Here is a 20,370-nt window from a genome sequence, read left to right on the forward strand (position 1 = left end):
AAAAAATACTATGGAAGTCAATGGGGACCAGCAACTGTTTAATTACCAACCTTCTTTAAAATATCTTCTTTTGTGTTCAGCAGAAGAAAGGAAATCATACAGGTTTGGAACAACATGAGGGTGAGTAAATGAGGACAGCATTTTCATTTTTGGGTGAACTATCCCTTTAAGGGTTTGACTAGACATTCATATATATGTATGCAGGGGGGCCTAAAACAAACTTTTTGCCACACATGCCAATGGCGGTGACTTAAGAACATTACCAGCCATAAATATATTTACTGGCCATGAAACATGTAACAGGCAGTTATAACAGCCAAAAGTTTAGATACCAGTGAAAATTCACAATTTCACTCTATTACAATTTTGATACAACAGCTAAAACTACTAGCCTAACTAAAAGAAATGTAAAAAAAATCAGAGCAAATAATCAAATTGCAAGCAAAAGCACAAATAAATACAGTAGAGCATAGATACAAATGAAATAAATAGTGCTTTTTAGGTTTTTCGGGTATGTCTGACAGTAGTTTTCACAGAACTAAACTGATTAATCCTTATTAAAGTTATAAAAGTTATTCAGTCAAGAGCAGTGAGTGATTTTTTCTTTGTTTTTGTTTTTGTTGTTGGATTAACTTTCAAACCGCAGACAGCAGCAGGAATATTAGACTCCTGTCACTTTAAGAGCTGCACGGATCAAATGTACTGATACACGTTTTCTTTCTCAACTGTTTACGCTCACTTAAGAAAACCGACTCTGTTTACTTGGATACTCGCCGAGACGGGCATTTTGACATCATTTTGTGTGAATTTTTCTCCGTTCAAGCGCAAGAAGACGTGAAAGAGTTCGATTTACTATTTGTGCGCTGTCTGAGATGCGGCTTTTCTGATCGGATGTTTAAACTTCCCACACATCGCAAGAGTAACGAATTGCGCTTGAATATTTAAATTCGCAAGGATTAAACTTTCGTGACGATTCAGCACTGGCCCGTCAACTTTCATATACTCTCATTTGGCATTTGACGAGTGTTAATTTTATGCCCTATATATATATATATATATATATTTCATCAAACCATTTATACTTATTGCTATTATAAAGCATAATTGATTTGGTTGCATGGGACCATGGCACACACATATGGTTATCATTCAGAGCCATTTTATGCAAATACCAGGATATATTCAAATATTCACTGTGCTGTATAACGTTCAGTTTGAAACACATGTTCCATACATTAAATATTCACTAGACTATGTTTGTATTCTAATGAAAAGTCATGCAAAATTGTCTTTTGAATAAACTAATGAACTCTTTTTCTTTACTTTTCAGAATGTTTAGTTACTTTGCAATTGTTTACCCATTCACACGGCTGTGACGGGCCTGTAGTCAAACTCAGGATGGATGATCTGTCGGTTAATATTTCCATCTTCAGCGGGGATGGATCTGACCCCCCCTCCGTCCCACCCAGCATGTCAATTGACAAACTCCTCCCAGCCCTGCTCGAGTGTTTCGGGATAATTCTCTGCGGATACGTCGCAGGCCGTACAAACATCATCCCATCTACTCAAGCCAAAGGACTGGGCAGCTTTGTGTCCAAGTTTGCGCTTCCAGCTCTGCTGTTCAAAAACATGGTGCTGCTGGACTTTGGGGACGTGATCTGGCCATTTTTCTTTAGCATTCTGGTGGCAAAAGTGACTGTGTTCTTTTTTGTGTGTATACTCACACTTTTGGTGGCAAACAGAGAGAGTCGTTTCTCCAAAGCTGGCCTGTTCTCGATATTTGCCACACAGAGTAATGACTTTGCTCTGGGGTTCCCTATAGGTGAGTAGAAAAGGACAAGCCCTAAATAAATCAATGTTTAGGAATAAAGGAAACTCATTATGGTTACAGAACAAAAGAAACAAAAAAAAACCTCAAACCCACAGATCATGAAAATCTTGATGGTAATATTTCTGACTGTGTATGCACGTTTGTTCTTTTACTTTTGTCTTAGTTTTCACCATGAATGAAACGTTCGTAACACAATCCATATGTTGTACAGCCTGTTAGTTCAGTTTGAGTTTCATTTTCATTGTCTCGAATGCTTTTGCACAATACTAGTATGATTCACCTCAGCCAGTTGAAATGTCAGTTATCTGAATATTGAAAAAACATTGAAACAACATTTATTTCTAAATAGTTAAGAAGTAAAAGGATTGAAACAATTTGCAAAAATGAAACAAAATGGTAAGACTTTAGGGTCCAATTCTCACTATTAACTAGTTGCTTATTAGTGTGCATATTACTAGGATATTGGCCATTTATTAGTACTTATAAAGCACATATTAATGTCTTATTCTGCATGGCCATATTCTACATCCCTTAATCCACCCAAACTTAATAACTACCTCACTAACTATTAATTTGCAGCAATTAGGAGTTTATTGAGACAAAAGTCTTAGATAATAGTGAGAATTGGACCTAAAGTGTGATTCAACCTTCATCCATGACATTGATTCCCCCGGAATGTAGAAATGTCGATATATCAGTTGCTTTATTGGTTTATGTCTTCTCAAGCAACACATACAGAGAATGAGCCCTAAGGTACGTTCACACCAATAACGAAAACTTTAACAATAACTATAACAATAGCTATATTAGCATCCAAACCACAATAACATTCTCTGCGTGTTGCAGTTTTGTCGTCTGCCACTTTAAAGCTCTTTAAAGTCAAGTGGATTCTGATTGGCTGTCAATGTTTGTTTGTTTTTTGCACCCTGAAACTGATTCCAATGTGTGATGATGACATGGTTTGGTTATAGCAGTGTTGTGGCCTTTATACTTCCAATATAGTATTGGTTGATGTTGTATAAGGTACATGTTGTTCAATAGACCTTTAACCCAGAAATTGAGTAAGCAATGGTCAAATGGAACTGAAAAAAGAATTTTCTAAAGATCCCAAACAGGAAGAGGGGAATTTAACTTCTCATTTTAGCCATTGACAACACGTGCTGTTCTTCCTCACAAGGATATTTTTTGAAGAATGGCCAAGCCTACTTGAGTAAATGGATGAGGAAATGATGACATTGTTTTCAGTGTTAGTGAGCGTTTTGTTAATGTTGTTCCTTTGTGTCCTCCACAGTTGAAGCTCTGTATCGCAACACCCATCCTGAGTACCTTCAGTACATCTACCTGGTAGCTCCCGTCTCCCTCATGCTCCTAAACCCGCTAGGCTTTGCGTTCTGTGAGGTGCAGAGGTGGAGAAATGGTGAACTTCAGCAGCAGAGTAAGCTGCGAGTGCTGGGTTTGGTGGTCCTTCAAGTTGTCAAAAACCCCATTGTCTTTATGGTGGTGATCGGGCTCATTTCTCACTTTCTGCTGGGCCAGAAGATCCCGCCCTTCATGGAGGAGTTTGTAGATGGTCTGGCAAACTCTTTCGGGGGAGCAGCACTGTTTTATCTGGGTCTGTCCATGGTGGGTCAGCTGAAAAAACTTACCCGCTCTACTGTGGTAGCCCTGATTCTCCTCATCACGGCAAAACTGTAAGTCTACCATGCAATTGGTTAGTAAAAAAAGATAGAATATCCTGTCATCATTTGTCATTCCAAAACTGATTTTTATTCTTATGTGGAGCACAAAAGATGTTTAGCAGAATGTCAATGATGCTCTTTTCCATACAATGAAACCGAATGGTGTTTTAGACTGTCAAGCTGCGAATTGGACGATAAAGCACCATCAAAATATGATAAAAGTACAACTTTTTGTTCTAAAGACAAGGCTATGACCTGAAATGGAGCACACACAAGTCAAAAAAGTAAACAAGCAAAAAAAGTACTTTTTGTGTGCTCTATTTCAAGTCATAGCCTTGTCTTTAGAACAGACCAGAATTTAAGTAATTATTCCCTGATCTTTCCATTCACATTATTTTTCAATATTAATTCCCGTTTGTGCATATTCAGACCATCAAGTCATGCGTTACAATATTAATATAAAAAAGTATCTAATTACGGCGGAGCAATGTGTTATGTTACGTTTGTGTTACTCTTTCTCACCTGGCTAAGGCTCGCTCTCTTCCAGGCCTTGCAGGTGTGTTTTTTACTTATAAGTACTTTTTTGCAAGTGTTTAACAAAGTAAAGCATTCAACAACATAGCCTGTATGACACAGACCTTAATTTTCTTTCAAAAACACATATTTCATATTCAGTGTTAACTTGGGGTAACACACTACAAGTAACGTGAGTTGCCAGGCATATATTACTGTCAATTTTAAATTAAGAGACCATTTTATTTCTCTTATTCAAGATAATCTATATTATAACATTTCTATAAAGACACTTATTTACTATTGTGGTGTGAATAATAAAACAAACACTTAAACTGCGAGCATAAGGTTAAAGAAGGCAATGCATATTATAGAAATAAATGATATAAATGAAATGGGCCTTGATGTAAATGCTTCAGATAAATAAGGTCTTGAGCTGTGAAAGCTTAGTGAATATCTTCACATTCATTTGAAAATGTGATTCATTTAAATGTTGAAATAAGTCCACACCTACACCACATATTATGATAACATGCCTTATGACAGTAAATATTTTATACAGTTATCTTTTAATCAAACAGTTTAACATATTTAAGCTATTTTGATTACTATCATAGACATCAGTGTTTATATCTGAACATCTTGGTTACTGTTGTAATAACCCTTGTTCCCTGATGGAGGGAACGGAGACTTTATGTTGACTGACAAATGGGATCTCACTTGGGAGCCCCAAGCACCTCTGAGTTTTAGAAAATAGCCAATGGAATTGGCGAGTGTAATTTGCATGCTGAGCCACTCCCCCAAACTTGTGGGTGTATGAGACGGTGGCACGCATCAATTCATTCAGGTTTATGCTGAGAAGCCGAGACGTGGGCTTCCCCGCCATTCAGCTGTGATTCAGGGGGCACATAACGTCACCGTTCCCTCTATCAGAGAACGAGGGTAACATCAGTAACCTAGACATTCCCTATCTGTCAGTCACTACATTGTTATGTCGACTGACAAATGGAGTCCTGGAAATATGGAAAATATGGAAAATGCCACAACCATTGAACTGTGAGTGATGGAAATGCAGATGCTGGCAAGCTGTAGAGTGCCTTTTTGGCAACGGCTTTCTTTGAGTCGTAACCTACCCAGAGCCCCACGTAAGCCCAAAATGTTAGTCCTCTATGCCAACAGAATGGAAGGGACAGGGCTTACAATGGAGACAGTCGTAGCTGTTGTTCCTTTTACATTTTATTTCATGGGTAGAGTGCTTCAGTCTCAATTCCCTTTTTTCAGGCATCACCAGTGCAGGGGAAGCATGGGGCATTATTTATGCTGGCGAAGCATGCCTATAAGGAGGAACATGTGGAAATACACATGTGGACTGACCCATGGGGCAGTGCTATAAAAGGCCTCTGAGGAAGGTCCTACCTAGACAGGGATAGAACTACTAGAGACAGAGACGGGGCAGAGTAAATGTGACCAGGGAAAGATACAGCTTTACTGACAGGGAAACCGTACTGTGGGAAAATACACATATGCGATTACCAAGGGGGAATCACAACACATTGGGAATTACCAAGGGGGAATCACAACACATTGGGCATCTAGCCCAGCACAGAGTCTGACCGAGCAGGTATGCACTGGAGTACTGGGCCTGGCATCAGATGCCTCTGCCGCGTCAGGTGCTCAGGAGGAAACTCAATCCAGGGATCGCCAAGCGGGATACAAGAAGGCGCTCATATCCCTCCTCTTAGAGGGGAATGGCGCTGAAAGCGACACACAGAGCCAGCCTTCCAGCATATTACCTTTTTATGCCCTACACATGGGAAGAAACTGGCTCCCCTCAGAGATTGTAGAATTTCACGAAGGTATTAGGTGTCGCCCAGCCCGCAGCTCTGCAGATAAGAGGCGCTGCGCACCAATGCCCAGAAGGAGGCACCACTTTGAGAGCAGGGTAAGCAGCACTGTCATCAACTCCAGGCAATTGATATGCTATCGCAGTCGAGGTCCCGTCTAGGAGCCCAAGCTGCATGCCCATTGCATACAGCGCCCAGCCCGTTCTTAAGGCATCTGTTTTCACAACAAAGTGCCTGGACCGTTGTTCTAAGGGCACACCAGCCCGTAGGAAGGCAAGATCTGACCGGGGCTGAAAGTTAGGGGACAGACCGTTGTGATAACCTCAGAACTCGGCTGTGTAGCCAGTGCTGTAGCGATCTCATATACATCAATCCGAACGGTGTGACCTCGACTGCGAATGCCATGTGCCCCAGGAGCCTCTGAAAATGTTTCAGTGGAACCACTGTTTTGTTCCTGAATGCTTTCAGGCAGTTCAGCACTGACTGCGCGCTCATCGGTGAGACGCGCGGTCATTCTGACCGAGCCTAATAGTCCATACCGAGAAAAGAGATGGTCTGCACAGGGGAGAGCTTGCTTTTTTCCCATTTGACCCGAAGTCCCAGATAGTTGACCTGCCTGAGCACCAGGTCCCTGTGTTCGCACAACAGATCTCGAGAACGAGCTAGAATGAGTCAGGCGTTGAGATAGTTGGGAATGCGAATGCGAATGCCCACTTCCCTTTCCCTTAGTAGTGACACATGAAGACATGGAGACACGCATGGAGATGACGCATGGATGACCTTGTACTGATATGCCCAACCCTAATTGGGTAAACCAAAGAAACGGTCTGTGTCGAGGCAGAATCGAGACGTGGAAGTCCTTCATGTAGATTCCTGCAAACCGATATTGGGGATAAATACATGGTCGAATGCGTTTCTGTGTCAGCATTTTTATCGGGAACTTGTGAAGGGCCTGGTTCTAAACTCGCAGTTCCAAGATCGGCCGTAACCCACCGCCTTTCTTGGGTACGATGATGTAAGGGTTGTAAAACCCTGTCTTCTTCTCGGCTGAAGGGACCGGCTCTATTGCGTCCTTCGCCAACAGGACTACAATATTGTGCGCAGGACAGGGGCATCTTTGCCTGCCACAGAGGTAAAGAAGACTCCACTGAACTTCCTGGGATGCCTGGTAAACTGAATCACATAGCCGAGTCTGATTGTCCGCAAGAGCCTGCAAGATAGGATATTCTGGGAAGCGTTAGCCAGGCTCCCAGGCTAGGTGTGAGCGGCACCAAGGGGACAACTGACGTACCCACAGAGGGGCGGCAAAGGGGGAGCACTGGGGCCCAACCCGGAAAGTGTAACGTCACGAAATAGAGGCAGTGAGTGTGGTGTGACGCTTATCTTGCTCAAAGGATCCCGCAAAAAGAATGACCGGAGATGCGTGAGGAGGCAACACCTCCTGGAATTGCGACCTCTTGGCTCGTGGCAAATCTGAAAGTGGGGGCTGAAAATGAGGAAGCATAGCATCGCTCACTGCCAGACCATGTCCTGTATGGCCCAGAGATTGAGGAAACTGCTCTTTGTTTAATTTGTAACAAATTGAAAATGTGGGAACCGCTGTCCGTTGAGCCAGCGGCGGAAAAGAAATAAGAAAAAAACAAGAATTCTCCACCCGGCACTCTTCTGGGGGAAGAAGCGGTGCGTTCACCACCTCCTGGTCAAGAGCAGATCCCCGCATCTCTGGTTTGCCGTATCAGGGCCGCTTCGATGGACATTTGGAGGGTTTAGCGGCCTGAGGGAGGGGCTGTGCCGCCTTCTTGCATGTGACATGTGAGACAGTGATCGTGGCCATCAGATGAAGACAGGAAATGACCACATCCAGAAACGCATGGATGGAAAGGCACCTTTAAAAAGATGCTTGTTGACTGTGCTTGCTCTTTTAGAGAAATCTGCTCTTTGCACTGAAGCACCAAGGGGAATTTTGCTGCTCTTAACAGTGCAATGCTCTTTGAGAATGGAAAAACCCTTTGAATGCGACCTAATTCATCTTGCCAATTCCATTGGCCATTTTTCTAAAACTCAGAGGCGATTGGGGCTCCCAGGTAAGACCCCATTTGTCAGTTGACATAACGTTGTAGTGACTGACAGTTGGGAAACTATAAACTCTTATCCCAGTACTTCTGTGATAATTTTAATTATTGTAAGGCAGAAATAATGATACTGTGTGGTTGGAAATACTGTCTGTGAAACTGTTTCACACCTGCACATGACAAATGCTTTCTCTGGCTCAGCTGCAACACAGATCTGAATGTTCACTGTGATTGTACTTGGCAAAGGTTTAATAGACACATAGCTGAATTGCTGTGATTTAGAAATAAGATTGTGTAGATTTTTTAATCGAGATCACAATCTTTTAACAATTAATCCTGCAGCTTTAGTATAGATTATAGATGATTGAATCTTGAATCTTGCCACCTCCTTGCCAGTAATTTACTAGGTCAGTCCCCATGTTGAGAGAAATTGTGAGTAAAGTGCAGAGGCGTTGTGTGCACTGTGTGAACATGTTATTGCAGATCTATACTAAATGAGAGCATTTACTTGTCTCACTTGCACAAAAACAGATTCAGTATTCCTCAAAATGAACTAAAATAAAATGCAAACTCAGAATATTAATAAAACCTGCAATAATTAAATGTTAAATTACACAAATATACTTTATGTATTTAATCTCACTTTATTAACCAATGTCTTTGCTGCTGACCTTCGATGATCTAATTCAACCATACTAATAAGCAAAAATGACTTTAGATAAACATCACATTTGTGTTTCTTTTTTTTAGAAAGTTGAAATTTCTTCTCCTGTTGAAATTTTTCCACTTTGTAAAGCGTTTTCAAAAAGTACGGCTTATATTACCTACTGTGCAGCTCTTTTTATTGAAAGTTAAAAATGAATGCTTTGTTACTGTTGAATGTTTAGTCTGTTCCCGCGCATGCATGAGTGCTCACGGCTAAGTGACTACATCATAGAGAATCATTTTAATTTTAATTCATTTAGGCAAATTAATTAAAGTAACATTAATTAAGTAACTCAAATATTAATGTGTAATCAAAAAAAAAAATATCTGATTACGTGATGCACATTACTTGTAATGTGTAACCCCCAACACTGTTAATGGGACACACGAGAACCATTGACGTCAAGCCTGACACAACGTGTTGTGAGATGCAAGATTCAAATATGCACAATTGTAAATGAGATGTGAAAGCCAACTTTTGGGTGACATGTCTGTACATTGGTAATGCATTTAAACAGTCTTCTAGACACTCACTCTGATCTTTCTATGTTTTACTAAGGCAAGAAAACTAATGTAATGTTCATGCCCTTGGGGTATTTGATTTTGAATGTCTGTAAATATGCAGGTAGCTGCTTCTAGTATAACTTGGCATCAGTGTTGGTGAAATGGGAATGTTTCTCAGAGCATCAACAGAGTAGAGTTAACCCATGTGCTTTAAACACACAAGCTTAGCTAGAGGACAGAAACACTGTTTGAAACAACTCATCTGTTTTACCTGGATATTTACTCTGCCTCTGTGCTATATTTTAATGCATTCAGGTATTATCGATGAGCGAGATCAAAAGGTCTAATTCTGACATTGCTAAAAATGGTTCCTGTAATCTTGAGATCTTGCGTTCTTGGCAGTTTCGTTACATTATGCAGAACTCATTCTGTTCTCTTTAGGCTGATGATGCCTCTGATCTGTAGAGGGATGGTTGAGGTTTTGGACTGTGGAAACAGAAGCTCACTGAACCACACCAGTCTGTCAAACTACGCCTTTCTGTATGGAGTCTTCCCCACTGCCCCCAGTGTGGCCATATACGCAGCGCAGTACAACATGGAGCTGGAGGTGGTATGTACCTCGTGTTGATGTGCTTTTCTACCTACTCCACCACTCAAAAGTTTGCCATTAGTACGATTTTTTGGTTACACTTTATTTTAAGGTGTCATTGTTACAGTGTAATTATATATTTAAGTACTTAAGTAATATTAAGCAACTACATGTACTTACTATAGGGTTAGGGTAGGATTAGGATTTGGTTGAGGGTTAGTTGCATGTAATTATGCATAATTTACTGTTATCACTATGGTAATTACATGTAACATGTAACAATGACACTGTAAAATAAAGTGTTACCGATATTTTTTTCTTGTAACCCTTTATTTGAAGGTGTCCGTGTCACAGTGTACTTATACATTTAAGCACTGAGTAATAAAAATGAACAACATGTACTTACTATAGGATTAGGGTTAGGAATTAATCTTAGTTATAGGGGTCATCGGATGCAAAATTCACTTTTATATGGTGTTTACATATACACAACCACACAACCACCACACAATGAAAAAAAATTCATTCACTCCTTTTCTTTTAATCCACAAAAAGCCTAAACACTCTCAATAATCAACCGTTTCTGAGCAATATGATGTCATATTGCTCATGCTTTGCCCACGACCACTGACGGGACTGTCCCGTCTTAGCATATTTCCACCCTCAGCCATTTGTATACTGTCCGCCAAGGCATCACTTTAGGTTTAGCCCCACGGAAGAGACAGATGGGATGAGCAGTTGCTCATTATCATTTAAAGAGACATGCACCGAAACGGGTCGCTGTGAACAGAGCTGATTTTGAGGAGGTAAAAAGGGTGTTTTACACAATCATTGAGGAATTTTAACCAAAGTGTGTTACACACTTTAAATAAAGACCCTAAAGAATCACACCAACTTGTGGAAAATGGGCATCCGGTGACGTTATTAAAATCAAAGGTTGTGTTTGTTTACATTAGTTAATGAACTAACATGAACAAACAATGAACAGCTGGATTTTTACAAAGATTAGTACATACTGTGACAAATGTATTACTCATTGTTTGTTCATGTTAGTTATTAACTAATGTTAACAAATGAGACCTTATTGTGAAGTGTAACCTCTATTTTAAATAAATGCTGTTCTTTTGAACTTTTTTGAGCATCAAATCATCATATTATAATGATTTCTGAAGGATCATGTGACACTGAAGACTGGAGTAATGATGCTGAAAATTCACAGAAATAAATTACATTTGAAAACATATTCAAACAGAAATCCGTTCTTTTAAAATGTAATAATAATTTTTTTCTTTTACTGTATTTTTGATCAAATTACTGCAGCTTTGATGAGCAGGAGAGGCTTCTTTCAAAATCTTACCGATCCCAAACTTTTAAACTGTAGTGTACGCTAATGAATCTCTTTCAACACATTTTTTTAAAGCTTAGTTTGTATGTGTCTGATGATATTCTACATTTGTTTCATTACGTACCCCACTAGTGGCTTTATGCACAATAGCACACTTATTTTCCACCTTATTTAATTAGTTTAGTTTCATTATAAAGGTTTATCACAGAACCGTGCTCATACATGAAGTGTGTCCTCCCTCAGGTGACCTCAGGTATGGTGATCGGCACGTTCCTGTCGGCTCCCATCATGTACGTGTCTGCCTGGCTGCTGACCATTCCCTGGATGGACTCGGCGCCGCTGGCGTCGGCACTGCAGAACGTTAGCTTCAACATCAGCATTATCTGCCTGTTTGCATTGGTGAGTGTGGACATGCTCACACGCAGATGTGTGTTTTCATTTCTCTTTCTTCATTTCTCTGCTTCCTCTTAAAAACATAAATTGTTACGGTGTGGTAATATTCTCGTCGTCCCTCACGCTGGTGCTGAGAGCACATGTTTGTGTTGCCTCGGCTATAATGCAAATGATTATTAAGGGATGAAGGTAAATCCATGGTATTATCAGTGTTGCTGGATATGTCGTGGAAACCAGAAATTAAATGTGTACATGCTGTGGGAAATCTGTAATTATGTCAGACTAATGTTTTGGGTTTTTTTTTTTGGACAAGTTGAGACAAAAGATTAGAAAATAACATGATGCCTATTTTTTTTTATGTTTATTAAAAAAAATGTATTAGATTTTATTTATTTAAAAATTATTTTATTATTTTTTGGAGGGCAAATAATAAAAACAAGTGTCCTGATATCATAATGAAGAAAAATGCATCATTAAAAGAAACGAATTCTTGAAAAGAAAAGCAGTGTGTCATAATAAAAAAATTATTTATATGTAATATATTTATTTTAACATTTATTTCAATTTTTTTAAAGGATTCTTTGTAAAATATATAGTTGATAAATAATAATAAATGAGATTTGTGCACTCAATATATTATTACTTGGTTACACCACATGACAAATATAAAGTTGTTAAATTTAAACTTATTTTTTAAAAGGGCACACAAGTTTTTCAGAACCATATAAAATGAACACAAAGAGTACATTTATTTGTATATATATTGAACATTTTGACCCTGATTTCAGATAATATAAACCATCACAAGTCAAGAATATTTAGGAAAAAATCTGATAAATCAAATGAAATTTATCTCATTCACATGTACAACAAAATGCTGATAATAAAATAAGGTTAATAATGTTTTTTTCACATCAAAACACAAGCGGATGTGTGCAAAGACACATTGAATAAGTACCAGGATGCCAGTAAAAGTCTTTACGTGCAAAGAAATATTGTGTTAAGAGGCAAAGATCGATGCATGATCATACATGTTGACGGGTTATTAAGCATAGCATGTTGACGGGTTATTAAGCATAATCGGTGTAAGATGCATGTAAACACTCATTGAGGTTCTATGTTTGTGTGTCTAGTGTGATTGTGTGTTGTGGTGACTCAATCTCAGATGGTGTCATGATCTTCTCAGATGCATCTGTTGACACTTCCTTCCTGTTGCGTTTCTGTTCTCTGTATAGCTTGGAAACAAGTTTGGTTTAAGCTTATATATGACTATATTCAAGCATACACAATGCATACTTGGACTCTCTGAGCCAGTTCAACTGGTTTTGAGAAGTCGTTACTGTAAGTGCATGTACACATTTCACTGGAGGTGATGGAACATGTTCTAAAAGTATCCAAATTACTGTGAAAGCATGACAAATGCCCTGTTCGTGTTTCTCTTGCCACTGCAGGTGTGGAGTGTTGCGGTCATGCTACTGAGCAGAAAGTCTCACAGAGTTCCTCACATTTTCACCATAAACCTCTTTGTGGCGCAGGTGAGCTCACTGAGGAGTTGCTGGAAATGCACCCTGATGTTTTTCCCACCATGCATTCTGCATAACCTTATCCTGTCCTGTGTTTGCAGTTATTAGCCTGTGTTGGTATGATAGCGTGGAACTTCGTGGCGGCGCAGAATAGCTTCCTGGGTCAGGTGTTGACCTTTACTCTACTGTACGCTTCTCTCTACAGCACCTACATTTGGCCTGGTGAGTCATCAGAGTATGCATTTAATTTTTTTTTTTAAATGACTAAACATCACACGTCCCAAACCCTTTAGAGACTACCTGGTCCACAGGACGGCATTAAAAACTGCCACTCTGTTTACAAGCTTGCTTACAGCTTACAAACTGCTGGAAATGGGGTTTTCAATATGAAATTATTGTATATATATTATATTGTATACATGAAAATGTAAAACAAATTTTATGCATATGAAAGAAAATTTGGTTACACTTAATTTGGTCACGCTTTATTTTACAGTGTCCATGTTACATGTAATTACCATAGTAATAACAGTAAATTATGCATAATTACATGCAACTAACCCTCATCCAAATCCCTAATCCTACCCTAACCCTATAGTAAGTACATGTAGTTGCTTAATATTACTCAGTACTTAAATATATAATTACACTGTAACAATGACACCTTAAAATTAAGGCTATGTTTACACGGAAACGATTTGAAGAGAAAAGGCAAAAGTAGCGTTGCGTTATCACTTTTTATTCTGCGTTTAGACGAGCGTTATGGGGGGGAAATCTGCGTGCATATGGTGACGCAAAAGTGTGTGAAATTCGATGTAGCGCATGCCTGTGACGTAAACGTGTACGCGACGAGAGCCACCGTGAGCAGATCAGTGCCTTCACTGTCTAGCAGACTTTTGCGTTTTTACCCTTTAGACGGGAATGCGACGGTGGAGCATTTTTAAGATTTCCACTCTGGAGGGTGGTTTCACTTTTTTGCGTTTTTAAGCCCCAAAAACGCCGTCGCCGTCTAAACGAAAGGCACATCTGCTAAAATATTTTCACGTTGGCTCTCGTCGCGTACGCGTTTACGTCACAGGCATGCGCTACATCGAATTTCACACACTTTTGCGTCACCATAACGCTCGTCTAAACGCAGAATAAAAAGTGATAACGCAACGCTACTTTTGCGTTTTCTCTTCAAATTGTTTCCGTGTAAACATAGCCTTAATTTTAAGGTGTCATTGTTACAGTGTAATTATATATTTAAGTACTGTGTAATGTTATTTAACAATATGGACTTACTATAGGGTTAGGGTAGGATTAGGGTTTGGTTGAGGGATAGTTGCATGTATTTATCTATAATTTACTGTTATTACTATGGTAAGTACATGTAACAAATGTAACAATGACACTAAAATAAGTGTTACTGAAAATTGTATTTGTACCCTTTGTCAATGAGTTTTTATATGAAAAATATCTATTAAAAGCAGCGGATATGCGAAACTGTAATGCAACTGCTGTAGTTATGCTTATAAGCAGTACAACAAACTGTAATGTAATGGATTATTACTGACGAAAATCTTTGAAATGGATAAAAAGTCATGTGTTTGTGAAGGTAACGGACGTCTGGGCTTGGGTTGAACGTGTCTGAATGCTGTTTTGTGTTGTGTGGTGAAGGTCTGATCGCTCTGTCTCTGCTGCTCATGAGGAGAAGTGAGGAGGCGAGCTTCAGGCCAGGACTCACTGTGATCGCCGGCTGGGGGTGAGTGGCGCATTCAACACACTTACACAATGACCAGTTGAGTATTACACTACTGAGCAAGACACAACCGATTTATACTCCATGGGCCCTATTTTAACGATCTGAAAGGCAAGTATCAAGCGTGAAACGCAAGTAACTTTGTGGGCGGATCTCGGGCGCTGTTGCTATTATACCGGCGGGATAAATGACTCTTGCGCCCGACGCAAATCTAAAAGGGGTTGGTCTGAAGTAGCTTCATTATTCATAGGTGTGGTTTGGGCGTAACGTGAAATAAACCAATCAGAGCGACATCTCACATTCCCTTTAAGAGCAGGCGCGCTTGTTCCATGGCGGATTGCTATTATAACGGCGGATTTGCCAGGCGCGCGGCAGCAGCGGTTCACAGCCGAGGAGACTGTCGTTCTCGTCAGGGCCGTAAAACACAGAGAAGTGACATTGGGGATGGAGAAACACACCCAAATTAGCTTCGGTTAAACAGGCGTATGATAATTTGGGTAAATGTGTAAGCTAGATTTATGCCTATTTTTTCACATCTTCATGGACACAACAATGATTTCCCTCGTGTGTTAATATTTTTCCTTGTGATAATGTAGCCTATGATTTGCAAAAATGAAAACTGCTGTTTCTTTGTAGATGAGAGAATCAAAGTGTATGCGCGTTGTGCACACGCTACATTGATCATGGCCAAGCATGCGCCCTCAAAATAGCATAATGAATAACATGCGAAAAGCGCCACTTACTTTAGACTAGGTTTTTCCTGGTCTGTGGCGGAATTGTTTTCTAAACCTGCAAAATAGCATGAGCGAACTCTTTTCGCTGAATCGCCCCCGGGAGCGGAAGTTCACTCCTTTTTAAGTTTACCGACGTGCGTCTGTGGAGGGAAAAGTCCGCTGTGCGTCGGGTGCAAAATAGGAATGATACATGCGTCTGTGTACAAAGTCAATTGCGCTGGGTGCAAGATAGGGCCCCGTATGTTGAATATTTACTGCAGTATAAACCTTTCAAGAATGACCTACTATGAGCTCTGTTCAGCTGTAGAATTATTTAAAAAAAAAAATTGTTTAATTGTGTGTCGAATTACACAACACTTAAAGCCCACCTGTGGTGAAAAGTTTTTAATGTTGTTTATGTGTCTATGTGGTGTTTTTAATATGCTTTAAGACAAACCATGTGTAAATTCATAAGTCGACACCATTGCTGAGTATTTTCTCCTTAAAACTGCAGTGAACCAAAGACAGTCTCAAAAACACGGTTAGAAATCGCTGGTGTTTCTGACGTCACAAACTACCTTGTAACCAATCAGATCAACGTGTCGGATGGCTTTAGCATATCATTAACAGCGAACTAGCAGGCGAGTCTCGAGAGAAGCCGGGTTATCCCGGTATATTTTTCTTTTGATATGAAAAATCGTGTAGATTTAGCAATATAGCAGGTGAATTATGTATATTACGAACGGGAACATATATAGTTTGTGTAACATTAGCAACACATTATTAGCTGTTTGATAACATAGTCAAGCAAAAGCTAATCATATTAATTACCATTATGTGTCCAACATTGTAAAGAGCGATATCACTGTGCAGCGTTACCTCAGTAAGTTGACCGAGTGGATCTCTGAGCTGCTGTGAGTGAGTGGAGGCGGGGCTCATTTGCATATTCATAGAACCGTGTATACCAAATGAAGCATGGGTGTAGAGTTACATTCAAGCTATTTTAAGGCATGAAGAAACATATAAATATGTAATTTCGGTGATCAAAGATGAGTTTTAAGGGATACAATTATTGAATACAGGGGGACTTTAACAATAAAGGTTCTTTAATGACATTGATGGTTCCATGAAGAAACTTTAACGTCCACTGAAGCTTCTTTGGGGAACCAAAAATGCTTCTTCTATTGCATCGCTGCAAAACCTTACAAAAAATATCTTTATTTTTATGAGTGTATCCATAATAAAAGAGATTTCCTCTGAGGCGTTGCAAATCGTAAAGCAGTCGTCTTCCTACAGTCTCAAAGTACGTTGAATTAATGATTTAAGCACACAGTCTTTTTTCTTTGTGTAATATTATGTTTTGCCTTGGATCTGGACGGTTTGGTTCTTGGCTTGTAACACTTCATTGAGGAATTTCTGAAAGAATGAGGAAAACACTTCTGAAAACAAGGCTGCTGATAAAGCTGTTTCTCTGCCTTTTTGAGCTAAAGGCACTGATGTCTGCTGTCTCTCTCTCACTGTCTCTCAGTTTACCTGTTCTGGCTGTGAGTGTCCTCCTCCTGTCAGGGCAAAGAATGCCAGACACCATCGACTCCGCATTCTTCTATGGAAAGACGCAGGTACAAATATGATGAAAGCATTATTCATATTGTGCACAATCCAATCTGTGTTTAAAATGCCTGACTGTCCGTACTGTTACTTCCCAAATCTGTTTGTTCGGGTAATATAGTAAGCATTGATTTCTTTACCAATGAAGCACGATACTGTCTTCTCAAGTTCAAATGTGAAAGTTTGCCTCTGACCGTGTCCATCGTCAACTCATGAGGTCACAAAGTGTTTCCCAACCTTTTTCTTGCCACGGCACCGTTTAGATTAAAAAATCCCACGGAAAAATTGCACAAACTTCGAATGGCATAATAAAACTGGGTATTATATTAAAAGCAGAACTCACTTTAATGTGAAACTTGAGGGAGGAACACAATAAGGTCATATAAGTAGTTATATGATGTTGTTGTTGTTGGTGATGATGATAAATCAACAAATTTACATATCGTCGCTGTCAAGCAGAAACCTTGTTTTTTTTTAAATAAACACTGTCATCAAAGTTGGTATTGTGGCTTTATATAAGGTCAGACACTTGCATATGCCATTATAATATTAACATTTTATGAAAATTAAGATCAAAGGTCTTTGACCAGTGTGACAGAGATATGCGTTTTGTCAGTCATTAGAACAGCCGTATCTGAGGCAGTGAGTGCATCAAGTTATAAAGTTTATTGTAGCTACAGTATATGTGCACTCAGTTTTCTTGTTGTTGAAATGTCATGATACAAAAGATGAAACGCTATGCACACGATATTTAAAAGAGTATATTGGCTAGAACTAGAAAGCAAATACCAGACTAAGACTCTTCTCCGCTATTCAAACATACACACACACACACACACACACACACACACACACACACACACACACACACACACACACACACACACACACACACACACACACACACACACACACACACACACACACACACACAAAATTAGCCTTTATAGACTTTTTTTTTTTAAACCCACATTAACTGGGTTAAATGATGACCAATATCTTAAATGATGACCTTAACCCATTGATTTAAAAAAATAAAATTATTAAAAATTTATGCTATTTATGTAGCATTTATTTTATTTATTACGTGGCACACGTGACAAGGAACAGTGGTTTAGATGTGCATGACGCTGAATACACACTCTGACCCACATGAACAAAAGACTGTATTCTGAACAAGTCAGAGTTAAACTCCGTTATAACTATAACAATAACTATATTAGTGTCCGTCCACACCAACGTACGATAACGTTCTGTTTATTATAAGCATGCGCTGCAGTTTTGTTGTCTGCCACTTTAAATGCTCAAGCTCTTTAGAGTTGGGTGGATTCTGATTGGCTGTCAATGTTTTTATCCTTCATCAGCTGGAGAAAATGTTTTGATTAAAACTAAATTATTCTTCTGTGTCGTTAACGTTATAGCTGTGGTGTGGCCTTCGCAGTTCTCATAGCATTAGAACAACTATTAAAACGTAATAGTTATTATAGTTATCGCCCTTGGTGTTAAATGCGTAGTTCACCCAAAAATGAAAATTCTGTCATCATTTACTCTCCCTCAGAGTTTCTTTCTTCTGCTGAACACAAAAGAAGATATTTTGAAGAATGTCGGTAACCAAACAGTTGACGGTTGCCATTGACTTCTATAGTAGGAAAAACAATACTATGGAAGTCAATGGGGTCCAATCAGCTCTCTTGGTTACCGACATTCTTCAAAATATCTTCTTTTGTGTTCAGCAGAAGAAAGAAACTCGTACAGGTTTGGATCAACATGAGGGTGAGTAAATGATGACAGAATCTCTTTAACAGCCCTTTAGACTAAAACGCAGTCTAATTTTGATTGTATTTCAGTCCTTATGAATATGCCTTTCAATGCTTGGTAAATACTTTTTCAAAACAGATTGTATTAATTTTTGAGTGTGAACTAAGGTGTAAAAATGTGGTTTAGCGAATAATATATTTCATAATTTCTCAATTAAAGCTTAGTTTTGTTCTGCTAATTTAGATCAGATTGGTGTTGTGTGTTAGTTTATGGGGGCTGATCACATGGATGTGGCTGTTACGTGTCAGTCATGGTCACAGTGCCACCAGCTGGCAGCAGGAAGTGTGTTACTTACAACAGACTTTGAAATAGTCATCTTATACTTACCGCCTTAAAAACGTGCACATTATTGTCCTAGAACTATCACATGGCAATGACATCATCTTCCACATAGATTCTATTGTTTTACTCGAAAAAAGCTCCATTTTGTTCATCTTTCAAAGATTGATTGATGAATTCAATATGGGAGTTTTGTGATGATACTTTTGAGGTTATCTAGTATTCTCCTAAAAGCTGACAAAACTCTGGGAAAATGGACCTGTACTCATTCTAAATGGATAAACCACAATGTGCAAGTACTGATGATAATGATTACTAAATTATAACTAAATTACAAAAAAAAACTAAATTTATAACTTTTTTACAACAAAAATGAAACATCACTGAACTTATCTAAGCTGGACTGTGACGCTATTTCCTTCTGGAAACAACCTTTGTTGCATAATTTTCCTGTTATCTCTGTAAAGCTGCTTTGAAACTTGTAAAAAGCGCTATATAAATAAATGTGACTTGACTAAGACTACATCTTCACTTCAGGTCCTGAAACATTGCTGTAATCTGCTTTTTGCGATTGTTTGTGTGTTGTAGGTGCTGTGCTCATCTGTGGTGTTATTCGTGAGTATCATGCTGTGTGGGATCTCTCTCGCGCTGCTCAGCAGACGAACGCGAGACTATCACACACTTGAGCACGGATCAGTCTCTGGCAGCGAGGAGGATGTGAGGCTTCCCTACGACACAGACGCACAGAGCTCTGTTGAGCAGCCCTGTGCTATAGGCAGCATCAACACAGGTATGACACTGACAACTCCTTTATTTCTAAAACTATGGGGCCAGATTCATGAAAATCCTTTTTAAAGCTGCAGATAGGAGAACTCCACAAGTGGGCTGTGCCTCCGAAAGGGGGCGGAGTCTAGTCGCGCAAAGACTTTCTATAGAGGGTATGTGCGTGACGTCACCAGAGGTGTCAAAAGTATTCACATTCATTACTCAGGTAGAAGTATAGATACTAGGGTTTAAAAAGACTTCTGTAGAAGTTGAAGGATCAACTCAAGCTTTTTACTCAAGTGAAAGTATAAAAGTACTTGTTTCAAAACTACTTAAAGTATAAAAGTAAAAGTAATGTAGGGAAAAAAAATTCAATAAATTCTCTCTCTCTCTCTCTCTCTCTCTCTCTCTCTCTCTCTCTCTCTCTCTCTCTCTCTCTCTCTCTCTC

At 39.2% G+C, this 20,370-nt stretch overlaps 1 protein-coding gene across 2 annotated transcripts in view; it reads left to right on the forward strand.

Annotated features, from left to right (window-relative positions):
* Positions 1-20,370, forward strand: part of gpr155a (G protein-coupled receptor 155a) — a 28,852-nt gene that overhangs the window by 1,495 nt on the left and 6,987 nt on the right. For both annotated transcript variants that reach the window (XM_084421106.1, XM_084421107.1), the window contains exons 2-10: positions 1,331-1,822; positions 3,123-3,522; positions 9,590-9,758; positions 11,326-11,481; positions 12,927-13,010; positions 13,100-13,220; positions 14,658-14,742; positions 16,981-17,071; positions 19,746-19,947. In XM_084421106.1, coding sequence (XP_084277232.1) covers positions 1,399-1,822; positions 3,123-3,522; positions 9,590-9,758; positions 11,326-11,481; positions 12,927-13,010; positions 13,100-13,220; positions 14,658-14,742; positions 16,981-17,071; positions 19,746-19,947 — 1,732 coding nt within the window. In that variant the 5' untranslated portion in view covers positions 1,331-1,398. The remainder of the gene's footprint in view (positions 1-1,330; positions 1,823-3,122; positions 3,523-9,589; positions 9,759-11,325; positions 11,482-12,926; positions 13,011-13,099; positions 13,221-14,657; positions 14,743-16,980; positions 17,072-19,745; positions 19,948-20,370) is intronic.

This window comes from Rutilus rutilus (assembly GCF_951802725.1).
Source record: "Rutilus rutilus genome assembly, chromosome: 10".
Classification (NCBI taxonomy): Eukaryota; Metazoa; Chordata; class Actinopteri; order Cypriniformes; family Leuciscidae; genus Rutilus; species Rutilus rutilus.